This window comes from Drosophila sulfurigaster, chromosome 2R (assembly GCF_023558435.1).
Source record: "Drosophila sulfurigaster albostrigata strain 15112-1811.04 chromosome 2R, ASM2355843v2, whole genome shotgun sequence".
NCBI classification, from domain to species: Eukaryota; Metazoa; Arthropoda; class Insecta; order Diptera; family Drosophilidae; genus Drosophila; species Drosophila sulfurigaster.
Window position 1 is genome coordinate 29,296,604 of NC_084882.1, and position 25,454 is coordinate 29,322,057.

General features: G+C 37.5%; 1 protein-coding gene across 1 annotated transcript in view; it reads left to right on the top strand.

Moving 5' to 3' along the window:
* LOC133836927 (segmentation protein cap'n'collar) overlaps positions 1-25,454 on the top strand; it is a 44,207-nt gene that overhangs the window by 562 nt on the left and 18,191 nt on the right. Inside the window, 3 exon segments of the mRNA XM_062267537.1 lie at positions 926-2,339; positions 13,547-13,813; positions 14,923-15,010. Coding sequence (XP_062123521.1) covers positions 1,293-2,339; positions 13,547-13,813; positions 14,923-15,010 — 1,402 coding nt within the window. The 5' untranslated portion in view covers positions 926-1,292.

A 25,454-nucleotide genomic window follows, 5' to 3' on the forward strand; every position in this document is an offset into this window, starting at 1 on the left:
GAGAGACAGAAAGAGAGCGGGAGGTTCAATGAGACTGGGGGCAGCCAGACATACACCTCATTCACGCACACATAAACAAACTCACACACACACACACATTCGCTTAGGTGCGGCAGTCAAAACGTTTTTTCAATCAAAGCACATTTTTGAATTGAAATCGAGAACTGACTTTTATTGCACTTGTCAAATATGAAGGTGATATAGTGTAGAGCATTGACAGCTAAAACTGTGAAAATTAACAAAAATAAATAATGAGAGTTGTTGAACACGATTTTTAATTTCTTAATGAAAAATTTTTCCAAAAAATATAAATCAAATGCGATTATTTAATTTTATTTCTTATTCTTATGAATAAAGGCAATTGGTATTTTGAAGTGTATTATTATTAAACTAAACCTCAACTAGAGATAATAGATAATCATTTAGTTGAATTAAAAATAAAATGATTCAATTTGAATTGAATAAAATGTCGAAGAAACAAAAAAATTATCTTATCAATAGATCGATTTAATTTCTTATTCAAACACAATTGGTTTTGTGTAGTGTAGACGAAGCTTCAATTAAAGGCTGCACAGTTAAAGTAATCGATAATCGATAATCATTTAGATTGCAGGACATGTGTTGTTAACACTAATGCATTTAAGAAATTAGTTCATCAAATGAAGCAATCAAATGTGTATTAGTTAATTTGCATTTACAAGGAAATCATTCGGTATGAAAATACATTTATATTTAAAGTGGATTGATTAATGCATTTCCTTATACACTCTTCCATACATGGGGATTGAAGCAAGGTCTCTTTTGATCACAACAAAGCACATTTCACAGCAACATTTATGCATTTTGACAAGCTGCTGACTAATCAGCTATATTCTAAGTATATAAAACTAAAATGCGCTCTCTTTTTGTATTTGTCTAATTGCAGATCAACAACAATAAGAATAACAAACACGAGGACACACGCAATAATTAATAGAAAAACAGCAAGAACAGGAGAATTGCGATTTAAACAAATAAGTTTGCTATATAGTAAATATCGTTTGGATATCGTATATATACGATATATATGTATATATATATAGCGTTGTATAAGTAAAAGTCGCGCAAGGAAACGTCATTGAACGCACGGACGGCGCAGCCAACGAGCTGTTGTCTGTGCCGGGGCGGAGGAGGAGGAGGAGGTGGGGTAAACAACAACACACCACACAACAACAACAACAACGTCAACCTCAACAAATTGTCGCTTGTCACACCCACACACACACATTAGCTGCTTTAACCTCGGCATCAAAATGATCTCAAACAAAAAGGCATACGCGATGAAGATGCTTCAACTGGCTTTGGCCTTGAGCCTGCTCCACGTTGACACCGATTACTCATCGCTGCTGCTGCAGCAGCGACTGCGTCGCTGGGACGCTCAACTCGAGCTGCCCCACGGCGATGGCTGGGAACTGGAAATGCTTCGCACCGTGCCCATGATGGAGTCACAGCATCAACCCTATGGCAATCGCAAGGGTGGAATGGCGCCGCTTCTCCTCGAGGATCTGTTGCACTTTGATGAGCCAGCTCTGAATCATGGCAACTCTGGTGGGGAATACAAGTTACCGCTGGGCAGCTTTAATGCCAGCACCTTTGTCATGAATCTGCACAACACAACCGGGAATAATAGTGTGCAAACAGCGGCTCTGCAGGACCTTCAAAGTAATCCAAGTGGTGGAGCAAGTGCGTCGGTGACTGTTGGCAACACGGCGGCAGCTGCAGCGGCAGCCTCTGCGGCTGGAAATGGAGCAGCAAGTGCAGCCTTGGGAGAGATTCACATCAATACGACCACGAATAGTTCGCCACTTGCTGCTGCTCAGGAATTGGATATCTTTTTGTCGCCCGATTTGCTGCAGGATCAACGCTCGATATGGGAACAGAATCTGGCTGATCTCCATGATTATGGCGATCTGCCTTTCAGCAATCCTTATGCTAATTTGCCACTCAAAGATGGCCAACAACAGGCGCATAATAACACGCAATTGGATTTGAGCTTGGCTGCTTTTATTCATGGATTCGCTGGCAGTGCCAATGTGTTGACTCAACCAAGTGCGGATACACCGAATGCCTTGAATGACAGCACTCCGCATCCGAGTAGCTCGGGTAGTTTGACTGTCTTTGGACCCGATAACGATAGCAATGACGATGAGGATGATTTGCTGTTGAGTCGCCTATTCGGAGAGCACGATGCCGATGCGGATTTACAGGATTGCGCTGGCGTGTCGAATGCCTGCGAAGTCGAGGGATTGACCAGCGAGGAGCCATTTGGCATTGTCAACGAAGTGGAGGTCGTTGAGGAGGTAAACTCACCTATTTTTGGTTGATTTACTTTGAATATTTCAAGTCGATTGCGAATTTTTACCTTTGAAGCTTTTATTAGTCCCTATCCTGTTTCATCGATTCTGCAAAATTTCAATGTGAGAATTTGTAATCTTTAGGTTTTCTTATCCTGAAAATTTCAACTCGATTCTGCATTTATACGCTCTTTTATCTGAGAATCTGTAATCTTTAGGGGTTTTCTTTTGGCTCACTTTAAGCTTACGTCAATCTCGTTATATCCTGAAAATGTCAACTCTATTCAGGAAATATTTGCTCTTTTATCTGAGTAACTGTAATCTTTAGTTTTCTTTTAGTATACTTGAAGTTTATATTAGTCTCGTTCTATCCTGAAAATTTCAGCTCGATTCAGCTATTGTTCGTTCTTCGAACTTTGAATCTGCAATCTTTAGATTTTAGTACACTTGAAACTTGCAACAATGTGGTTCAGCCCTGAAAATTTCAACTCGATTCAGCAATTACTTGCTCTTTTATCTAAAGATTTGTTATCTGTAGTTTTCTTTTAGCACACTAAAAACTTACGACAATGTCGTTCTATCCTGAAAATTTCAACTCGATTCAGCAATAATTCGCTCTTTTATCTGAGAAACTGTAATCTTTAGTTTTCTTTTAGCACACTTAAAACTTACGTCAATCTCGTTCTATCCTGAAAATTTCAGCTCGATTCAGCTATTGTTCGCTCTTTTAACTTTGAATCTGCAATCTTTAGATTTTAGCACACTTGAAACTTGCAAGTATGTAGTTCAATCCTGAAAATTTCAACTCGATTCAGCAATTACTTGCTCTTTTATCTAAAGATTTGTTATCTGCAGTTTTCTTTTAGCACACTTAAAACTTACGACAATGTCGTTCAATCCTGAAAATTTCAGCTCGATTGCGTGTAGACACTCGTCTTTTCTCTCACTCTCTCTAGTTTCGCTGAACAGTGTCACCTAGTTGTGGCTTTGACTTGCTAATAAAGGCGCTGCCCTTTTGCTTGACTTATTCCAGTCAACAGTTAACACTTGGCTTTGCATTTGCCTCTTTTTTTCTCTTTGTTTTTCTGTCTTTGCTTTAAATTAGATACACGAATTAGTTAAATCTAGTTTATAGACGGACCTCGGAATGTTTGCTGTGTTTCGCTTCGACTTCCCCTTAAAGTTTTAAATCGATTCATTTGTTTACAATGAGGAAACTTTTTAAAATGCGTTGCAAGAGTGTTTATGCAGCTTTCTGCTGTAAAGAATTGAATTTGTTTATTGGGTTAAACTCAATAAACTTAGTTCAACCTATTTTAGAAGCATGTACTATATAAGATCAACACTTTTGCAATATTTAATATGGATTTCTATGCAGATTTCTTTTAGTTGCCATGCAAATTTTTGGCGATTTAACCAAATGCGTTGTTTTTGAGCTATCCTAAAAATTTCAGCTTAATCACATGCTAAACTTAGTAGATATTCGCAAAACTAGTTTGCTTAGGCAGCAGTGGCGCCATCTGTCGGTCAGAGCTGCGTGTGGCCTAGTCATGATTTTGTTTTCGCTTCATTTATTTACCTTTTCATAGTTTGCGAAAAAGAAAAAAAAAACACTAGCGAACCAGATACAATCTGTGTTGCCTAGACAAATATAAAAATACAAAATACGAATTGTAACAATCATGACCTAGCTTATGCTTATCTTCAGATAATGTGCGCTTTCAGCATGACTTTTAGTTCAATACATGTGTATTGTGAATACATATTTATATATTTATTTACTTATCAGTCACATTTCAATTGTTTTGACAAACTGGTTAGAGAGTAGCAATGAAATGAGTGAATAATTTGTATATAGGAAATAGATGAATGAGAACATTATACGTAATTGTAATTGGCTGAAGTTCAAAGGGTCACAAAACTCTCTAAGCATATGTGAACTCTGTCGCATTTGCTTTCTAAATCGATGCTGAGCTTTCGATCTCAACTGGGTCATTCAACGTTTTCGCCACAAAAGAAGCAACGGAAAAAATTAATGTTCAGGCATTTATTTATAAATGTATGAAATTATTTATAATTGTTCACACTGACAGCAAGTTGTGCTTCCATTTTGTTATTTCGTTTCATTAGTCACACAATCTCACATCATATTTTCAAGTGGGTAGTTTACAGGGTATCTCGTTAACGACTCAGGCATCAATTGTTGCAATCGTTTTTTATTTTTAAAAATCGAATCGCGAATGCCGTCAACATTTAACATTTGCGCTGCATTTAAATTTGTGTATTTCACTTTTGCAAATTGCAATTTAAATACTTCTGAATGTAAATATTTATGTGCTCATACAACACAGCACACAGTTATATATACATACGTATATATATATTTTTTACTTTGTGTGTTGTTGTCATTTTCCATGGTTTTTCCATGCATTTTCTTGTTGCTTTGTTGGCTGCTCACTCACTCTTTTTTTTATAGATCATGTCACGAAATCTTTTTCCCATTTCGCGTGTTCTTGAGATCAGCAGCAAATGCAAATTTGCATTGAACATATGTACAATTCTGCTGTATCTATCTATATCTGTGTTTTCGCTTTTATGTATCTAGATATTTTTTTTGTTCGCTGCATAATCAAATGGAACACCGCTCACTTTGTTTTTTGTTTTTTTGTGCAAATTACATTTGCTTTGGCTTTGATTCTTGTCCTTCGACCGCTGACAGTTTTATGGATCAGCTTGGTTATTTATAATTGCCAGATACATCTCTCTATATATAGAGTTTGCGAATTTTTTTTTCACCTTGCAATCTCGCTACCATTTTGCATAAGATACGTAAGCAAAACTCCAGTAGGAAGTAAATGAATGTTTATTTAATCCACTTTCAATGCGAACAAGGAGAGAGTTAAGCAAAGTATTTGTTTTGACAAAAAAAAGAGCTTTACATGTTATATAAAGGTAGTATACCTTACATCATGTAACCTAATTCATTTCACTGCCAGAAGTCATTAAATCTCTCCCTCTTTATGCAATATTATCGAACGTTACAAAAATAGTAAATTAGATGAGAGCTTTTCCTATTTTTGTTTTGCTAATACTTTGACTAAACTTAGAACAAAATGAATTACAACGTTTTTAGGCAAAAAAAAGTGAAATCGTTATCAATCTATGTGAGGTTTAATGCTTTTTGCTCTAAAAATAATATTTTCAAGTAATTTTATAAATCATATAGTCGTTATTATTGAGTTTTATTGTTATTTTTACTCAAAAAATGATTATAAGATTTATTATATTACTTAAAAATTAATATTTCAACTTAAAAAAGAACAAAATTTTTCATAATAGATTTAAGAGTTTATTATATTACATAAAAATTAATATTTGAACTTAAAAAAATCAAAATTTAACATATTAGATGCTTTGGATTCATTTTTTTTTCATGATTATATATGAAATTCATTTATTTGGCTTTTTAAATTTTTTATACTAAATTCATTTATGTATTTACCCTCCTGTTATATTTAAAACTTTTATTTAAACAACTCAACTTCAGTGAAATCCTGTTACGTACTTAGCCAGACAGTTATCACACACTTTCTAAGCAACGCTGCACACGGTCTAATTAGCACACGCATACATATGTATGTATGTATATACATATGTACATTCTTAATCAATCATCTTTAATTTGTCGCTAGCTCTGCTCCCCGCATATTATTCTCAGCTTCTTCATCTCCCCTATTTCTTCTTTTCTCCTTTTCAATGCTCGCCAATTATATTGGCACCTGTAAGCGCAGCTGTAGCTTTGTATTAGTGTGTGTGTATGTGTGAGAGAGAGAGAGATGAGGTCAGACAGTCGCGCAGTCTCACGCTTGTTTTGCACGTCGAATGTCGTCTACCTTATGCTTAAAAGCTTTGCTAATTTTGTAAGCGCGTCTCTTACACAAAAACGAGAAGTGAAAAACCAAAAAAAAAAACAAAACACACAAAGCTTCTCAATTCTCGTTTAGCTTTTGTTTGTCTTTTCGCATATATTGACAGTTTCTGTTGTTGTTGCTCGTCTTATTTTTGGGGTCTGGGTCTCGCCTTCTTTTTTTGCAGTCGGTGGAGCGCAGGGCGAAAGAATAAATAAACTTGACAGAATCACGGCACACAAAAAATGTTGAAAAGTTTCGTTGAACTTCGCTTTCATGCGAAATGCGCTACGCTCTCACCCATTCGCTCTCTCTCTCTCTCTATAGCTCTTCTGTTTGCCTCGTAACAACAAAGTTGCCCTCATTTTATAATGGAAAGTGCCATGTGCACATTTTTTTACATGTACTGTTGTTGTATTATAATTTCTGATCAAAATCAAATGCTGTCGCGCCCCTATCTTGCTGCTCTGCTCTGATCTTGTATCCGCTGCCTGTTAACGTAACGTAACAGCAACTGCAACCGCATTCACCACCACCACCACCAAAAACAACAACTACAACGGCGACGAAATGCCAACAGCTGTTTTACCGGCATTTTTACACACCACACTTTATAAGTTTTTCTTCATATTCAGCACACTTGGCGCTCTCTCGCTCTCAGCGCGCGTTAGCAACACGCGCTCTTCACCACACCCCAAACTCAACACGTTGGCAACATTTGCTGCTATAAATTCACCACGCATGTTGCCGGTTAAAAGCACATAGTTGAGACACCAACCGCGTGGCTTAGCGTGTTTTGCAACCATGTTGTGAAAAGCGTTTTCAATAAGCTTTTCTAACAGTTGACGCTTAGCTTGATTTCGTTGCTGTAGCACACTTTATGCTGTTATACTGTTATCACAAATTTTTGGGGATTTGTCATACAAAAAATTCGTGCTTGTTTTTGTGCTAGAATTGTTTTATATTTAGCTTATCACTATGAAGTGGCTACAGTGGATATTGTCTATGAAGAACCATTTTTATAGAAATAGATATGAATTATATTATTTAACAATATATAGATATAGCATTGTAAAGTGGGTATTTCCGTTTGGGGGAATTTTGATTTGCTTTGTGCGAGCTTTCATTCTTGGACTCTTGTCTAGTTCTTTGTTGAACCGCTGGAATTGTTAAAACAAATACTTATCAATTAAACTAATCAAATATTTATGGGCTCTCACTGTTGCTCGTTGCTCGCAGCTCTTGACTACTGCTGTTGCTAATCAGTCCAGACGACGGCGACGACGACGTCGACAAAAAATATGACTTTAGGGCTTGAAAAACAACATCAATTTTCAGTCTGATTTGAGCTCATTGGGAGTACAAAGCAGCAAATAATCAACTGTGTGTGTCGTGTGAGACAACGGAAACTAATTCAATTTCAAATTTGATTTTAAAGAGGAAAACATTCTAAATAGCAGAAGAGGAAGCAAACAACAAGAGCAGCAGCCATGTGTCTCAACGAGGAGTATAAACATATGCACATTTATTTAGCGGTTGGTTAATAATATTTAACAGCAATCATACAACAAAACAATTACAACTTTCTATTCACATGGCAAAGTGTTGAACAAAAAACAGAAACAGAAACGATGATGAAAAAGCAACGAAGATTTGATGGCAAATTGAAAAATCATTTGACTGTAATTACGTTGCATTTCCACTTAATTACCCCCAAGGGGCAAAAAGAATATAAAAAAAAATGTGCAAATATATGTGTGTGGCGCCGATGTTTTTTGTTGTCGTGTTTCTCACAGTGCTCGCAAATGGTTAATTTCCATAATTAAATGCCGTTAATTACGGTGCTAAGCTTTTGGCACAAAACTCTCCACAAAATACGCGAGTCCATCACCCCCATAACGGTATACGAGTGTGTGTGTGCTAGACGGAGACGAAGCTATGCCAACGCGATGTTCGAGTGTTGTGTGAGTGAGTGAGTGAAAGAGAGAGAGAGAGAGAGAAGGAGAGCAAAAGCAAGCCCGTTTGTCAAAGTTCAAATGTCAAATCGATTGCAGGGCGGCGCAGTGTTGAATTATACGAGTGTTGAGTGCAAAAAGTTGTGATAATGAAAGCGCAATAACCAAAAGCGATGACACAAATGAATAGTTATTAAGCTCGTCACAAACAACCGCAAGCGAGGAGAACGCGAGAGAGAGAGGGAGAGAGAGAGAGACGACACACTGCAGGATACTTTTGTGCAATCCGTGAGATACAAAAAGACATGCAACACTTGGCCACTTGAATTTTTGCGGCTTTGTTGGTGGGCAATGACTGACTGACGGACTAACTGACTGACTGAAGGCTTGACGAGCACATGATTAATATGCGCCACAGTTTGCCGCCTGCAACTTTGTGTTGGTGTGTATCTCACAGATACACAGATACACTGTGAAGTGATCTTGCCTGGGCTCATTCGTGCTGCTGTCAGTTCAGGTGTCATCAAAATCTTAGCGAGGCTTTATTAATGACGTTCGCCAACCTTTTAGCCTCACTCGTTTTATGTCTGAGTCTCTGAGTCGGAGTCGGAGTCTGAGTCTGTCTTTCCTTTCCCTTCCTTTTTGGTCTCCTTTTTCCAGTCTCTGTGTGTTTCTTTTGCACTTTCCACCACGTTGCCGACACACTTGCTTTCACTCGAGCACTTTCATCATTTGCCGCCAAACATAGAATCGAGGATCAAAAAATGCATTTATCTTGTGGAAGGTGGAAGCCCGATTTTATATTTTGTTTTCTTCTTATTTTGTGGTCAGTTCAGCTTAATGGCCCACTAATTGTTGCAACAAAATGCGGCAAGTGTCAATATTGTGATACACATTGATTGATTGTCAAGCGAACAGCAAACAGATCAGATTCGATCAGACACCACAACATCACCGCATGCACAACAACACACGCAATCGTTTTGCTATCATTTGTTTTTCTCAAAATAATATAATACTACATAATCTGTCTCTCTCTCACTCTCTCGCTCACTCTCACGTTACACCTTATCGCGCCCCCGCTTATCAATGTCGACCACCTCGAGACACGCTTCTCTACTATATTATTTTTTAAGCCCAACTATGTGGATCTATTTGTTCACTTGTTTTTCGCACAACGAGAGCGCAACACGTGCCTCAAAGCGAGGCACGCGAAACTCTGATGCAAATATCAATCAACAAATTGCAACGAAAGTCCGCTTCAAGGTCGCTCATAAAGATATTTATTTATTTATGTGTCTATATAGATTTCGTTCTTCAACTATTGACCATGAATTTACTATGCCAAGGGGGGGTTGAAAGGGAGAGAAGGGAGCGAGGGAGGGGGAGCGGTATCAGTTACGGGAGCAATAGCTGCTTATCGCCAGACTTGATGCTCGTGTTGTGGTGAAATACTTATTACCAAATTTTGTTATTCCAAAATAAGCTGATAGTTTACACTGTAAGAAATCTTCGAATATATATTCGAATTGTCATTTTTAGATCCCCAAATATTGCTGCTATTTTCAGCAACTTATTTTTACAACATTCTTTACATATCTTATCCGTTTTGCACTGTTAAAAATCGTCTATACATGTTCGATTTGTAATTTTATATTCCCCAAATATATATGATATATTGAACCAACTAATTTCTTTCGTTATTGCAAAATAAGCTGATAGTTTACACTGTCCAAAATCTTCTTTTTACATTCGTTTTCTAATTTTATAAACCCTAAATATTGCTTCTATTTTTAACCAACTTATTTATACGACATTCTTTACATATCGTATGCATATCTTATCCGATTTAGTACGCTAGCCAGTCAGAGTGAATTGGTAACCCTATTTAATGATGTCTATATTATATTTACCTTATTATACGTACATATTTATAACTCGGAATCGTCACGTAGTTCCAGAGTGTCAGGCATATGCAAGCAGCGTCAGCGCAAGCGTCTTGCCGATAAGACCTCAAGTGCTTAGACACCGTGGGCAACGGACCTTATCGGTCTATATATCAGGCTATAATTAAAAACCCTTACAAAGTTTTACATATTATTTGTTTTTGCGCGAACTTGGCAAAGCGATTTACGACTTTGGTTGTGCCAAAAAGAGACTAACTTAAAACGTAATTGATTGATTGTGTTGTATATTGGTCATAAATACTGTATTTATTTTAGATGAACATAGAAAGATATTCAATCTACGTCAGCGCAAGCGTCTCAAGCATTTAGTGTTAGATGTTGTTTAGACCCTTTACAAGTTAAAAGGGTCTATTATATCAGGCTATACATTTTCATTTATACTCAAACTTTAGAGACTTTTAAAGCAACTTGATCAATTTGCTGTGAAGTATTTGAAGTAAAACATATGGCTCTATTTGGTTGAAGATCTTTACTTGCAATGTGTTGTTAAAAGCGTCTAACAAGTTTTTGTATTCATTTCAGCCATCCTTACTACAATTGTATTTAATATAGTAGTATTTTAAGCAATTGGTTTAGATATTTTTTATACCCTTTCCAAGTGATAAAGGGTCTATTAGATTTTTTATGAATACATTTTTTATTTTACTTGTACTTTAGTTATTTTTAAAACAGCTTGATCAATCTACTATGAAGTATTTAAAGAGTAACATATGGTTTTAAGTTTGAGACCCTTACCCTTGCAACAAAAAGTTAAAAGGGTCTAATAAATTTTTATATATATTTCATCCATCCTTAGTGTAATGTTTTTTTGAATGAAGTTTAGATGCAATTTAGCAGCTAGGAAGTATTTCAAATTGCAAATGGTTCTAGATGTTTTATAGACCCTTCATTTGTATTAAAAAAGTGAAAAGAGTCTATTAAGTTTTTCTTCTATATAAATCTTGTAAGTTTCTTTCACCGATGATTGCCAAATCCGTAAAGTTTATCTGTATTTTAGCAGCATGCTTCACCTACTCTGAAGTATCGGAAACATATGTTTATAAAGGTTTTTTTTAATTTTTTATACATTTATATTTATTTCATTATTATTCTTTCGCTTATTAGATGCTTCCATTTGAGATGTATTTAGGAAGTTTGATCATTTTACTGTAAAGTATCTAAATCTTAGGGTTCTAAATATGAATATTGTATATTTCTTTCATACCCGATGACTTAACAAAATAGGTAATATAATATTTACCTATTTATTTCACTAAACTTATCAAATGCTGTTAAAGAAATGCTAAGCTGTGTTTAAGCAGCTTGATTAATCTTATAATTTTAGATAGTTTTTTATAGATTAATCCTACAAGTTTCTTCAATGAACAATCATCGGTTCCAAGCTATTTTAGTATCTCATTTACTGGTTGGCAGCCTTTGCTTTTAATTAAGCATTTATCATAGTTAGGCGCTGTACGTGAGCTGCAACTGTAAGATACTTTTGTAACTGGCAGATACTTTACACTGACATCGCAGCTGCTGCTGTTCGTCGTGCATGCTTCGACGACAATGCTTCCTAATAAGCAGTAGCCAGGACTCGACTCCCCTCCCTTCGTCCCCTACATCTCCCCCTCTTTCACTACCACTCTCGCTCTCTCTTTCGTTCTCTTTACTACTTGCTATCGCATTCGCTCGCACGCACGTTGAAATAACTCATTTGGAGTGAACATGCGCAACGCGCAGCATGTGCAGCGCATCAAAAGGGGACCAATCACACACACACACATACAGAGTAATACACCAATACATTCATGTGTCGTGTTTGCTCCCTAGGGTGCAACAGCAGTGCAGTCGACGTCGCAGTCAACGTTGCGCGGCAGCAATTGATTGGGCTCAGCGAGCTGACGTCGGCGGCCCTTTTTCTCTGTTTTTTTTTTTTCGTTTTTGCTTTCTTCTTTTTCTCTGTAGTCGACTCGACTGAGGAGACCAATGATGCCGCCGCCATACTGCTGAGTAATCCAGGAGATAGGCGTGGTTCCACACACACACACACGCACACACAGTCGATGATTGATTGCTTTTTGTTTCAGAGCGAACGCAGAAAAGTTCAAGAAAGCCTCACACACAATACAACAAACAATTTCATTAAAAAAAAAACTAAAACCGAGACGAGCGAGAGAAAAAAAATTAACAACAAAAAAAATGTCGCTTAGGAAAAATTAAAAAAAAAAGAATCCAAATCGAAATACGTTGCGAGAAGGAGGAGGAAGGGAGGGGAACAATGCTGAAACATTTTAATTAAGCCATCAATGGTCTTGACTTGTTCAGCGATTGCGTCTTTGTCATGCCTCGGACATATTTTCCGTTGTGTTGTATTGAGTGTTGCATTCTGTCTGTCATTGCTTGCAACACTTGTTGTTGTTGCTGTTGCTTGCTACTGACTTCTGTGGCAAGTTCTGCACTAATGTGCGGCATTATCCTGTGATTATCCCTGCGACTGCGATTGCGATTGCCAAACTACCTGACTACAAAATTTCCGCTAAAGGATTAACATGTGACCAAGAAGCAAGAGAGCGTTAATAATGCATCATTAACGCTTTAATTTGAGGGCCGAAACGACTCCTCCACATTCAAAACCAAAACCAAAAGCCGAAGACCGCATGAATTTGCGAATTTTTCAATCGCGATAACTCAATCGACTTCTTCTCTTTGTTGTTCCCTTCATTCGTTCTCTTCCTCTTCTATCTCTCTTAAGTACAAAACACTATAAGTAAAATGCCAAAATGATAAGCCACATAAGCATGAAAGAGCGAAGAATTGATAACGCCAACTGCTCTTTGCACTGCGAAATCAATAAGCTACGATTTTCAATGCAAAGAGCATTCTAGAAACTTGCCAATAACATTTTACTTCATTTTTGTTCTTTGTTGCTTTCTGCAAAAGTGCAAAACTGATAAATATTTGTAATGCTCCCTTTAGTTTTTTTTTATTTCGGGGCCCCATCTGTTCGGTTAGTCAACGCGAAACGCCGCCTGTTGACGTAGTTTTTATCTATAAACTTATCAGGCCTTAAAAAAGCGACTCGTGAAAATATAAAAAAAAATATCGTAAGAGTAAATAGAGTCGTGTGTGTTTGTGTCTGATTCTTCAGACGTAGTCAAAGGCTCGCTTAGTCAGTCAGTCTCTCTTTAGACACTTGCCCATGTGGACAACGCTTAAGAGCAACTATATCTATCTATTTATCTTTTTTTCAATTGAAATTTGAAAACAAAAGTGCGCGCTAAGATGAGGAACTTCAACTGTTTTGTATGTATTTGCAGCTGTTGTTACTTTTGATCATGTGCTCGCAATAGAAATATAAACTTAAAAGATTACCTCTTAACTAATTTTTGTATCTTTTGCAGGAAAGTGAAATCGCTGAGGTGCTGTACAAGCAGGATGTTGATTTGGGCTTTAGCCTCGATCAGGAGCAGATCATCAATGCTTCCTATGCCAGCGGAAATAGCGCTACCAATGGCCGAACCATCAAGGACTCCGATCCCGAGAAGGAGAAGGTCGATGGTGAGCAGGCGAAGAAGGTCAACGCTGCTGCTGGCAACGATAAGCGTGATGCCAATGCTGCTGATGATATCGAGAAGCTGAAAGCTTTGGAAGAGCTTCAGCAAGATAAGGTAAATCAAAGTAGATGATACTCCGCTACAGCAGACATCATATTTACATAAGAATTTCACAATTTTACAAAACAACATAACTACATAAAAGACAGATAGATAGATACTTAAGAGATAGATAAACGAGTGCAGATGAACTATAGATTAAAAAGATACGCGGAAGAACGTTTAAGAAAGGTAATGGACGGACTGGCAGATTGATATATAGACTTCAATGGTGAAGAGCTAGGAGAAGCAGAAAGGTGACGGCAAATATTTATTTATTTATAAACTTATCAGATAGTTAAAAATAAGTGTGGATAGCAGTCGCTACATAGGCTATAGACTAAAGTCTTTCAGTGGATAAATGACAAGTTTTTGTGGAGTATTCTTTTTTTTCGGAGAAAAATATACTACATATACCAACATTTTGTTGAGAAGAAAAATATACCACATATACTTAAATATATTATAATTTTGTTAGGAAGTAAAATATACTCTAACTACTAAAAAAATACTATCATATTGTTGAGAGGAAAAATATATCATATATACTTGAATATACTATCTTTTTGTTAAGAAGAAAAATATACTATAAAGCATCCAAGGGTTCAAGTGGCAAGATTTCATAGGAAATTCTTTTCTGGAATAAATTTCTTAAAGATCAAAGCATATAATAATAATATATGGATAGAAGGAATATGTAATTTATAAAAATATCTTTAAAATTAAAAAAATTTACATTTTTATTTTATATTATACAAATTTTTAAAATATTTAAATTGTATTCAAATGAACAGATATATTTATATATAAATGATAAACGTTTATATCAGAGTTTTTACCTATAATTAACAAATTGATTCCACTTGGATTGGCAGAGAGAAACACAGATATTAAAAAGGTCTCAGACAGATGCTAAATAGATAGATTATCTTCACTTCTTGACAATTTGTTTGATTTTGCAAATATTTTATAAAGATTTTTATTATATATACAGACTTATTTAAGTGAAGAATCCGTACTATTGGAAGCATAGCAACAAAGATAGGATTATAACTTTATTATTATTTTATGATACCTTCTCTTGAACTTAAAAGAATACAACTAATTAGTAAACTCAATCTTAGGCTGCTGATGACAAGGACCCATCGCAGGATTTGGATGATCTATCGATCGAATGGAATGGCGTTCCCTTTACCATTGATAACGAAACTGGTAAGTGCAACAAACAAGATTATAAAGAGTTAAGATCACTTCACAATTTCGGCGATGTTCTTACAACGTCGTTGCGTGGGATTTATAGCGATTGCTTTGGGTTATCTTATCGGGCACATAAAGAACTCTATGTGTGGGTGGATTACACTGCGTGGTAATGCGAAACGTGTTTTACATTTCCCTTTCAACCGAAAGATAAGACAGTTAAAAGAAATAAGAGGAGTGTAAACGAAAAGCTTGATAAGCTTTTTAGTTCTTTCGTTCGCTGGTTGGATATATTATCTAATAATAATAATATTCGCATTGCCTGTCAAAATGGCCGCCAACAAGAGTTGCTTTCTTCTTCTTCTTCACCCCCCTCCCCCATGTGTGTGTATAATAATAACGAAAATGGATTATCCTTTGCCCAGGACGCCATTGTGATTCCCTCTCAGAGTATATTTTCGTATTTTCGGAACGTTTTATAAATGAATGTAGGCATTTTGAGTTGACAGGCACGAAAATTAAAAGAAAAATGAGCTTTTTTTTCATTTCATTTCGTTGGCGTTCCTTTCTCCTCTCTCTCTCTCACTCCCGAGTGCTCCATTTGGCTGATATCGATAAAGCTGGCAAGTAGAAGGAGGGGGGGGAGGAGAAAGGGGAGCTGCTGCTGCTAATCTGCTTTGGAACCGCGCCCAATTTCATATCCAAACGGTTGCTTTTCAAACAAACTTTGACACGCACACGAACTTTTGTTATTAACGCAAGCCAAGTCGAGGGTCGAGCACAGAAGGAGGATGGGAATGGGAATGGGATTGGGATTGGGGCTGGAGATTGGGATTCAAACTGGGGCTGTGGCAATGGCTGTGGCAGCAGTGGCACACAGCCAGTGGCAGTAAAAGTAGCAGCCGCTGCCACGCCGTCGCATGCAACATTTTTCTTTTGAAAAATGAACGAAACATGATTCGCCAAAAAATTACAAGCGATATATATTACGGCTATATATATGGCAGTGTGTGTAAGTCTCTCCCTCTGTGTATGTGTGTGTGTGTTTGTATAAGATATATTTTAACTTTGGCCTATAAGCTGTACATAAGAAAGAAAGCAAAAAAAAGAAGCGAACCACCCAACAAACTCGACACTCGTGTGCTGAGCCTTGTTTGCTGTTACGGAACAGGCTCATCGAGCTGCCTTCCCCTCGCTACCCCCCTCCTTCCTCCCCTCTCCATCTCACTGTCAGCCATTTTGCAGGGTGTCAAAAGTCACCCCCAAAAGCAAGCAGCAGCAGCCAAACACCACCAAAAAAAGCAGCCAAACTCAATTCCAAATCCAAATCCCAGTCGTATTCTCAGTTCTTAAGCCCGCATTCGTTGCTGCTTACTTATTATTATTATTACTATTATTTATTTAACTATTTCTACTGGTCATTTATTAAAAATCCATCGACTGCGTTAGAGTCAGATTAATATCGCATTCAAGGCACGCATTCACACGCTTTTGTTTGGCCGTATCCAAATTCCCTCGAGAAGACCTCACCTCTCTCTCTCTCTCTCTCTCTCTCTCTCTCTCTGTCTCTATGGGTATCAATGCTCTTTTGGCCATGCCGCCGCCGTCGTCTTGGCTTAGCTCATTGTTCTTTCTCAGCTACTACTACGAAGAGTATCTAAAATGAAAGTCATTTCAGTATCTTTAATTTTGTTTCACTTCAAACAAAACTATTGAATCTTTCTTCTCTAGCATATATGATTATTTCTATTTCCAAAATTATGAACTTTTGTGTGGAGATCACGTAGCGAACACAGTACAGGTAATCTTTTGTATATCCAAAGTCAAAGGTGTAAAGGTGAAAATGTATCAGCAACTTTTACATTAATTGCAACGTTTTTTTTTTTATTGTTTCCAGTTTGTCGCCTGTTGACGAACGTATTGAATCCTGTTGCTAATGAAGACAACTCCCTAACAATTGTCCTGTCACAGAACGCCATGTCATTCGCCTAGAGACAGAGAGATAGAGAGAGAAACTGAGAGTTGCCATTGTCATAATTAAGTTGCTCAGTTTGTCTTTTGTATCTACAATGTTGTCGTAATCAATGCTGTTTGTTTTCCTACCGCTTCTCTCATTTTTTTAGTACAGTCTTTCAATATTTTGTTTTCGTGTTCCATTCAAGTTATCTTTTGCGCTCACAAATCTGATTACATTGATGCTGTTGGAATTTTTTCAACCAGTTTCTAGAATAATAATAACAATTTCAAGCTCGTCGTCGCGACGGTTGACAACTTTTTAAGCATGACTTGACAGTGTCCAAACACACACAAGAAATAAAAAAAAACCATAATAACCAACCACCAACCAAAACCAACAAAATACACGCGAATGCTCTTATTCTCAATTATGTTATAGATCTTTCGGCCACGTCCATCTACGGGTATCAATATCATCGTAGCTTAAATGCCATTATGCAATCAATTTGGCTGCCAAGCTACGCCTCACAAGTTTATTGACCACAACAACGATACACCAAAGATTCCCCCCTCAAATTCTAACGGCCATTCTCAGCTACAACTGCGAACTGAGAACTGAGACTTTTCATCAATTGTACAGTTGCAGCAAAAGTCGTTTCAAGCTCATTATTTTATTCTTAATATGTATTGCGATTATATTATTCTAAAAATAGAGTTCAAAAGTTGAAAAAATTTCGTTAAAGTTCTAAAAGTACTTCACATTATCTTATTCCTAATATTACGATGATATTCTACCCTAAAAATAGAGCCCAAAATAAGTCAGCAAGAATTCTATTGAACTGAAATTTTCAAAATTTAATGCCAGTTAAATTTCATTTCAAAATTCAAACAAACTTTGACTCAAAAACTCATTTGCTAATAAAAAAAAAACTAATGAAAACTGTTTAGCCACTTTTGCAGAATTAACTGAGTTAAAAAAGGCCAAAAACAATTAAAGCTTTTTCTCTATAGAATATGCTGAAATTACTTGTTTAAGCTGCCCTTCAAATCAAGTTATATTATCATATTATTATTAGCTACTTCAGCTGTAATTTCAGTTACTTAAGAACTATTTTTTTTAATCCTAAACGAACAAATATGATGTTAAAAATTAGTCTGCTAAAGCATTCCTTTCAAGCTGAAATTTTCAGAATCCAAACATCATCTCATTTTCTTGAAAACTCCAAACTTTTTAACCAGTGTTGTTAAGGAATTAAAGTTATACGAGTTTTAGAAAAGTAACAGTTTTCTTTTTGCTGAAATACTCTTAAATTAGTTGTTTAAACTGCCTTCCAATTTAAGTTGACTTATTGCAGTTACTTTTGCTGTTATTCTAAGCAATTGAAGAGCTCTAATTTCAGCTGCGTCGCTCTCTCGCTCTCACTCTTTGTATATCCATCTCTTTTGCTCACTGGACAGTTGCAACTTCTACACTTATTGTTACCAAGTCACATCAAAAATACAAAATAAATGAAAATGAGAGAATGATGAAAATTATTATTATCAAACAGCTGGTGGCATCGACATCGACGCACCTATTGAGGATTCTAGACTAGTTGCCCCTTCCTGTCTGTCTGTCCGTCTGTTGGGTTCTCGTCTCGTTTTTGGTAGTTGCAACATTCAAAACTGTGTTCCCTGCTGCTGTCTGTGTGTCTGGCATAGAAATTGTTGAAAAAAAAAATGAGGAAAAAAAAACAAATTCTACATGGTCAGCATTACGTTACAAAATTTACACAAAATTTTACATGCTGACAACACAAGCAACAAACAGATAGTGAGGAGCATAGAGGAGGATAGGTTGGTCAAAAGGCTGCCACATTTTGCTGCATAATCGTATCGCTTTCAAGTGCACTGCTCTGAAGAACGTAGCAAAGAAGCGAGAAGCCAGACGCGTTGCCAAAACTAGTCGAGAATTGCATAATTTCTCCCATTTTAATTAGCCAATTGACCCACAAAAAAAAGTACACAAAAAAAAATAAACAAGGATTATGAAAGTTGTCTGTCTATGTTGTATATGTTAATCATGTGAATGAGTGTGAGTGTGAGTGCGGCATTCATTCATATTCGGTATTCAGTATTCATTCATGCAACGCGCGTTTTTTGTGGCAACGTCATTCGATAGCCAAACGATTATTATGATTATTTTGTATACGGTTTTTCAGCAATTTCATTGTTGACACTATCATCGGGTTCGAAGTCAGTCTTTCTGTTTCTGTGTGTGTGTTACAGATCTGTCCTGTCATAATTGTTGCGCACTTCCAGCTATTTTGAGGTTATGGTCGCACACTAAACTCAGTTAACACAGTTAACTGCAAGTTCATGTCATGACCAACACTTGCAATTGGCTTTTCAGCCAGTGTTTGAAAGTGAAAGAAGAAGTTGGCGCTGCGCTTTGCCCACTTAAATATTCAAGTGCAATCGCTTTGCTCTTTCACCGGAAATTGACTGGCATGCCATCTCACTCTCGATCTCCCTCCCTCTCTCTCTCTCTCGCTCTTTGACTATGGCGGCTCTTTGAGCATCAGCGGCAACAATTTAAACTAATTAAGTTGTAATGGCGCACTCGAGAAACGCTCCAAAGCATCCAAAACAATATTCAAGCTACGCTTATTTCGTTGATTTTTTTTTGTCTCGTTTCTCAATATATATATAGAGATATATTTCTCTTGCTCTCCTCTCCTATTTCAATCCCATAGATACGAGTTCGAGTCTCTCGATGATGCTGCTAATTTTTCGTTTTTTTTTTTTTTTGCCTTTCGTCGTCGTCTTTTAAAGTTTATTAAATCCAAATAGCTCTGCTCTATTAGTTCAGTGGCCCACTAATGCATATATTGCCTGCCCTTTCCCCCCTCTATCTCTCTCTCTTCCACTTCTCTCACCCAACAAAAAACAAGCGCTCATTTGATTGCGGTAATTGTGTTAATTTTTGTGTAAATAAGTTGCTGTTTTTATGGCTAAGGAAAAACTTTGATGTGTTTTATTTTTTTCCTTTTTTGTTTGGGTCAGCTTTTGGTAGATACTCTAATTGGCTTGGGCGCGCTTTGTTGTTCCATATGTGCAATAATAACAATAATAATACGAGTCTGGAAAAGTGCTTTAATAAAAAACAAAACAAAACATAAAGCATAAAACTTTTAAACAAAACCCATAATACATCACAAACTTTATTCAAATTTAAGCTGAATTGCGTCACAAATTTAAAAAAGGGAATAAATGATATATAGAACAAAATGTTTAAAAATATCTTCAATAAAAATTAAAATGCAATATGGAAAAATAACTAAAGACTTCAGCATGAAAAACTCAAAGTAAATGATGTAATCATTATAAATTCATTAAATATTCTTCTACTTACTCTTATAATTATTATTTAAATTACATATTTTTGGAACAACTCATAATATAAAATAATTATATAAATATTCCAAACAACTTTTCTACTAAAAAAAAAAACTACAATGAAATGCGGATATGTTATTTTATAATGCAAAGTGCTTGGTCTAATGATTTTATGATTAATATAAACCATAAAGAGAGTCACATAATTGGAATATTATATTATAAATATAGAAAAACTTATCTACTGACGGAAAATAATTCTATAAAAACTCAATGAACATTAAAAGTCCTCTACTCGAATATGTAAGACTTTAAAACAAGACAAATTTAAAGGAATATTTCAAATTTGAAACAAAGTTTTCTACTGGGAAGAGAAATATCTTTAACAACAAAATGTATAACTTTAAAATAAGATCAATTTAAAAGAATATTTTAAATTTGAATATCTTTAAAACCACAAAAGTTTATTGAAATATTTTACATTTGAAAGAAAGCTTTCTACTGCCGAAAAAAAGAAATAATATCTTTAACACCACCAATAAATTTGCTGACCTAACAACTAATCAAATATACAATAATAACTGAAAACTTCAGCTCGAAAAAAAGTCAAAACTAAAATCGATATTTATATTTTGTAATAATCATAAATGCAAAGAAAGCAAAGAACAAGAAATGAGCGCAAAGCTAAGCGACTTTGGCGAGGCCAAAACGGAAATGCTGAGCATCTATGCAGAAATGTGTGCATTTGTGCCACAAATTGTGGCAGAATTGAAGCAAATGACGCAGCTCAAAGAACAAATGAAAGAGGGCTTAAAATCAGAACTTTTAAGTTGCTTGCAACGCATCGAAGCCATTTGCCCCATGTTGCAACGCAAGCGGATGAAAGTGGCGTTCTTTGGACGCACTTCGAATGGCAAAAGTTCGGTGATCAATGCCATGTTGCATGAACGTGTTCTGCCCAGTGCCATGGGGCATACCACGAGCTGCTTTTGCCAAGTGGAGGCGACTCTCAAAGGCGAAGTAGCTCACGTGATGTTGGACGAAAGCGAAGATCAAAAGTTGAGCATCGATTGCTTGCGAGATTTGGCGAGTGCGCACTCGAATCAAGCGCTGGGTCCGCAGCGTTTGTTGCACGTGCGTTGGCCCAGCGGCAGCCGTTGCACGTTGCTGCAACACGATGTCGAGTTGCTGGACACACCTGGAGTCGATGTCACAGCTCAACTCGATGAATGCATCGATCGTCATTGCCTCAATGCGGATGTGTTTGTGCTCGTGTTGAATGCAGAGTCGACGATGGCGCGTGTGGAGCGGCAATTCTTTGAGGCAGTTGCACGTCAATTGTTGCGCCCCAATTTGTTCATACTCAACAATCGCTGGGATGTGGCTGCCACATTGGAGCCGCACATGGAGCAATTGGTGCGTGCTCAACACACTCAGCGTTGCCTGCAGCTGTTGACCGAAGAGCTGGGCATCTACACGGACTTGGAGTTGGCTCGGAGTCGCATCTACCACGTGTCCGCTTTGGAGGCGTTGCGATTGCGGCAAGCTGAGGGAGTTGAAACCTTTCTTGCAACTGGAGCCAAGCAACGTTATGAAGAGTTTCAGCGTTTTGAACGTGAATTTGCCAGCTGCTTAACACAGACTGCTTTGAGCAGCAAGTTGTCGCAACATTGCGTTGGGGCAGCCGAATTGCTGCTGCAGTTGCACGCACTGTTGCAAGAACTGAGCGACGGCTTAAGCGAACTTGTGGCAGCCAAAAGCGATACACAAACTGAACTTAGTGAGCGTTTATCGCGATGGGAATTGCAAATGACGCAGCAGCGGAGCACGTTGAACGTGCAACTGGAGCAGCTGAGTGCGCAGACGGCACAGCTTGCCACACAGTTGTTGCACGCGCAAATTCAACGTTTGCCTGCCGACGTGCAACACTTCAAGCTGCACTTTCAGCCGCAAGAAGTTGCCGCTTACAAGCGTGCGCTTGCCACGCATCTGGAGCAGTTGTTGTGGCAGCAACTGGAGACGCAACTCGCTGAGATGTTGCAGCAACAGTTGCCGCAAGATGAGCCGTGGCAACTCTATTGCTGTCTCGACTGCCAGCAGCTGATGGCCGACTTTCAATTGGACTTGCAGTTTCGCTTCTCGTGGGGCATGGCCGCCATCATGCAACGGCTGCGTGGCAAGCTTGCACCCAAAACGCTGAATGGCTTTTGCAAGCAGTCGCTAAAGTTGATGCCACAAGCTGAGGACGAAGATGGTTCCTTAGGTGGCATGTTGCTGCTTGGCGGCATTTTGGCGCGTTCTTTGAACTGGCGCTTGCTACTCGGTTGTGGCAGCATTGTGTGCGGCATTTATGTCTACGAACTGCTCAGCTGGACGCAGCCTGCACAAGAGCGTAGCTTCAAGACGCACTACACGCGCCACTTGCAACATCGGCTGCGTGAAACGTTGCCACAAGCAGCCGCAGGCTTGGGGCAGCAGGTGAGGCAGCAACTACAGCGTTCGATGCGTGAACGCGACTCCGAAACGCAGCAAAATCGTAGCGAGCTAAACGCAGAGCTGGTCACACTGGCCACGCAGTTGCAAGAACTCGAAATGTGGCGTGGAAAAGTCGAGCAACTGCAGCAAACTTTGCGGCAGCTGCAACAACGCATAACTCAATTTCAAGCGCTTTATTTGCCAGTGGAAACGTTGTGAATTCATTCTCTTCTTCTTTTTCAATTAAAACTTTTGTTCCGTTCTAATAATCCTGCACATCTTGAGCGCAACTTTAATTACTTACTTGATTAGACGCAGTCTTCTCCCCTCCTCTCCCCTTCCCTCTTGAGAGAAAAAAAACACCACACGCTGCTATAAGAACGAACGAACGAAGCAAAAACGAGTTTTGAAGTCATCTTCTTCTTGTTGCGTCCATGTTCAAAGCAGCAGCAGCAACAACAACAACGACGAAGGCAGCCAAAAGCAAAAGTAAGCAAGCCAACCAATACACACACACACACTCGACGCAAGCTAAGCTCCGCCTCTGTCTCGCACACATACACACATTCGTTACTGCGCATGAACAAAGGCCGCATCAGCAGCAGAGAGGAAGTACATACAGTTGTCTCGCTCGCACACACAGCGCACGCTTCGGCTGGCTTGAGCTGGCAACGCCATTTCTCTTTTGTGCTGCCTTCGCTGTCGCTGTCGCAGCCGCCGTCAGCGTCGGACGTCGACGTCGTTTGGCCGCCATCGAGGCATTTAGAATCGTATTTGAATTTTTATAAACGCTCGAGAAACGCTCAACGCTTGACGCGCGCGCTGTTAGCCAAGCTCAAGAATAACGCTCACACATTACAAAAAAAAAATATAGAGAGAAATATTGAGAAAATTAAATAATAAAAAATAATAATAAGAAGAAGCCAATGCAGTGCAGTGCATTTTAATAGTGTTGTTGTTGTGCAGTGCAGTGTTCTATTAAATTACACTTGGCATCAATTTGTATACTAACTTGGCCAATTAGACAAGAGTTCTGTGCAATTACCAAAAAAAAGAAGGTTGCTACAAACTGTGTCAACTGTACGAAAATAGATATATATCTATCTATATATAACTACGCAATTAATGCAACTACATAACCGCAACGTGCGAACAAAAAGTGAAAGTCTGCGCAAAAAATTGAAAAAAAATAAAAGAGTTACCAAACGTTAAACAGGGCGCAACTTAGTGCTAACAATAGAGCGCCTAACAAACCAAAACCAAGCCTTTTGTGCGATTCTAAAAGCCCCCAAAACAAAAAAGAAAACACATACATATATGTATATTTAATACAAATCAACAACAAATCGAAATACCAAAAATAAATATACATTTTTTCGCCCAATCACATCACACAACAAAAATATTGTGCAAAAGTCGCTGCAACAGCGAACGAAACGGAAACTCTGTGTTGTTCGATTGTTGTTGTTGTTGTTGATTCTTTTTTTGGGGTCTGTCGTCGTCGTCAGCATTACATAATTGTCAAAGAGTTGTAAAACTAACAACAATCAACGTTTTATTGCAACAATTTGTGTTCAATCTCCTCGGCGTCGTCGTCGCAGTCGTCAAACAAACAACAAAAGCCACAACACAACAAAAGGCCCAGAAAGACACATCGAACAGCGAACCCAAAAACCCGAAAACCCGATCGACCGACCACACACTTTTTTTCTGTTGATCGTTTTCGACTTGTCTCTTTGAGCCGCTTTTGTTTGGATTACAACAACATATATAATTCACATATTGCAATTGCATTTGCAATCGCAATCGCATTTGCAAGCAAAGAAAAGGTTTGTAACGTGTTGTCTCTTGTATTTGTTTATTACAATTCGATTTCGATTTTGATTTCGATTTCGGGGTGTTGTTTGCTTTGACCGCATTATTTTGATTCGATTTTGTCAGAGTTGATTTTAGCAGCACGCCAAAATTTTTGTTGCCATCTCATCTGGGTTACATATGGGCGGCAGTTGAAGATCTCTTATTAGAGAGTTGCATTCACTTAAAACTAGTTCACCACACTCGACTCGACTTGACTCTTTTTTTTTCCATCGTTGCTGTCTACTTGCCGCTGCTGCTGTTTTTTCGTATCTATTGCAATGCTGCACAGTTGTGCTGGTGAGCTGGTGAAAAAGGCGGAAAGGGAAAGAAGAAAGACACGTTATTATATTATTATTGTTATATCAATTATTAGACTGTATATTTATATTGAAAGTTTGAATGAGAATGTTTTAGGTAAAGAGTAAGGTAAAGAACCTTAAAAGATTTCTATCTAATATTCTCTGCAACTTTTTTTGTGAATAAATAAGAACTCTATTGATTTGTTACCTACTTGACTAATTAAATAGTTTGCTCATCTTTTTTTCTTCAAAGCAACTCTATCAATGATGAAATAATAAGTGAATAAAACAATTTTGTAATTTCGTTTTATATTGTTGACAAGTTTACAATTTCAAAATGTTATATTAAAAGTTTGATTGAGAATATTTTAGATGAAAAGCTTTTTTCCTTAAAAGTGTTCTTTGTAATATTCTCTGCAACTTTTTAATCGTTATAACCATAGATAAATAAAACTCTTGTGTTTTCTATTATTATCCACTGGACTACTTAAATA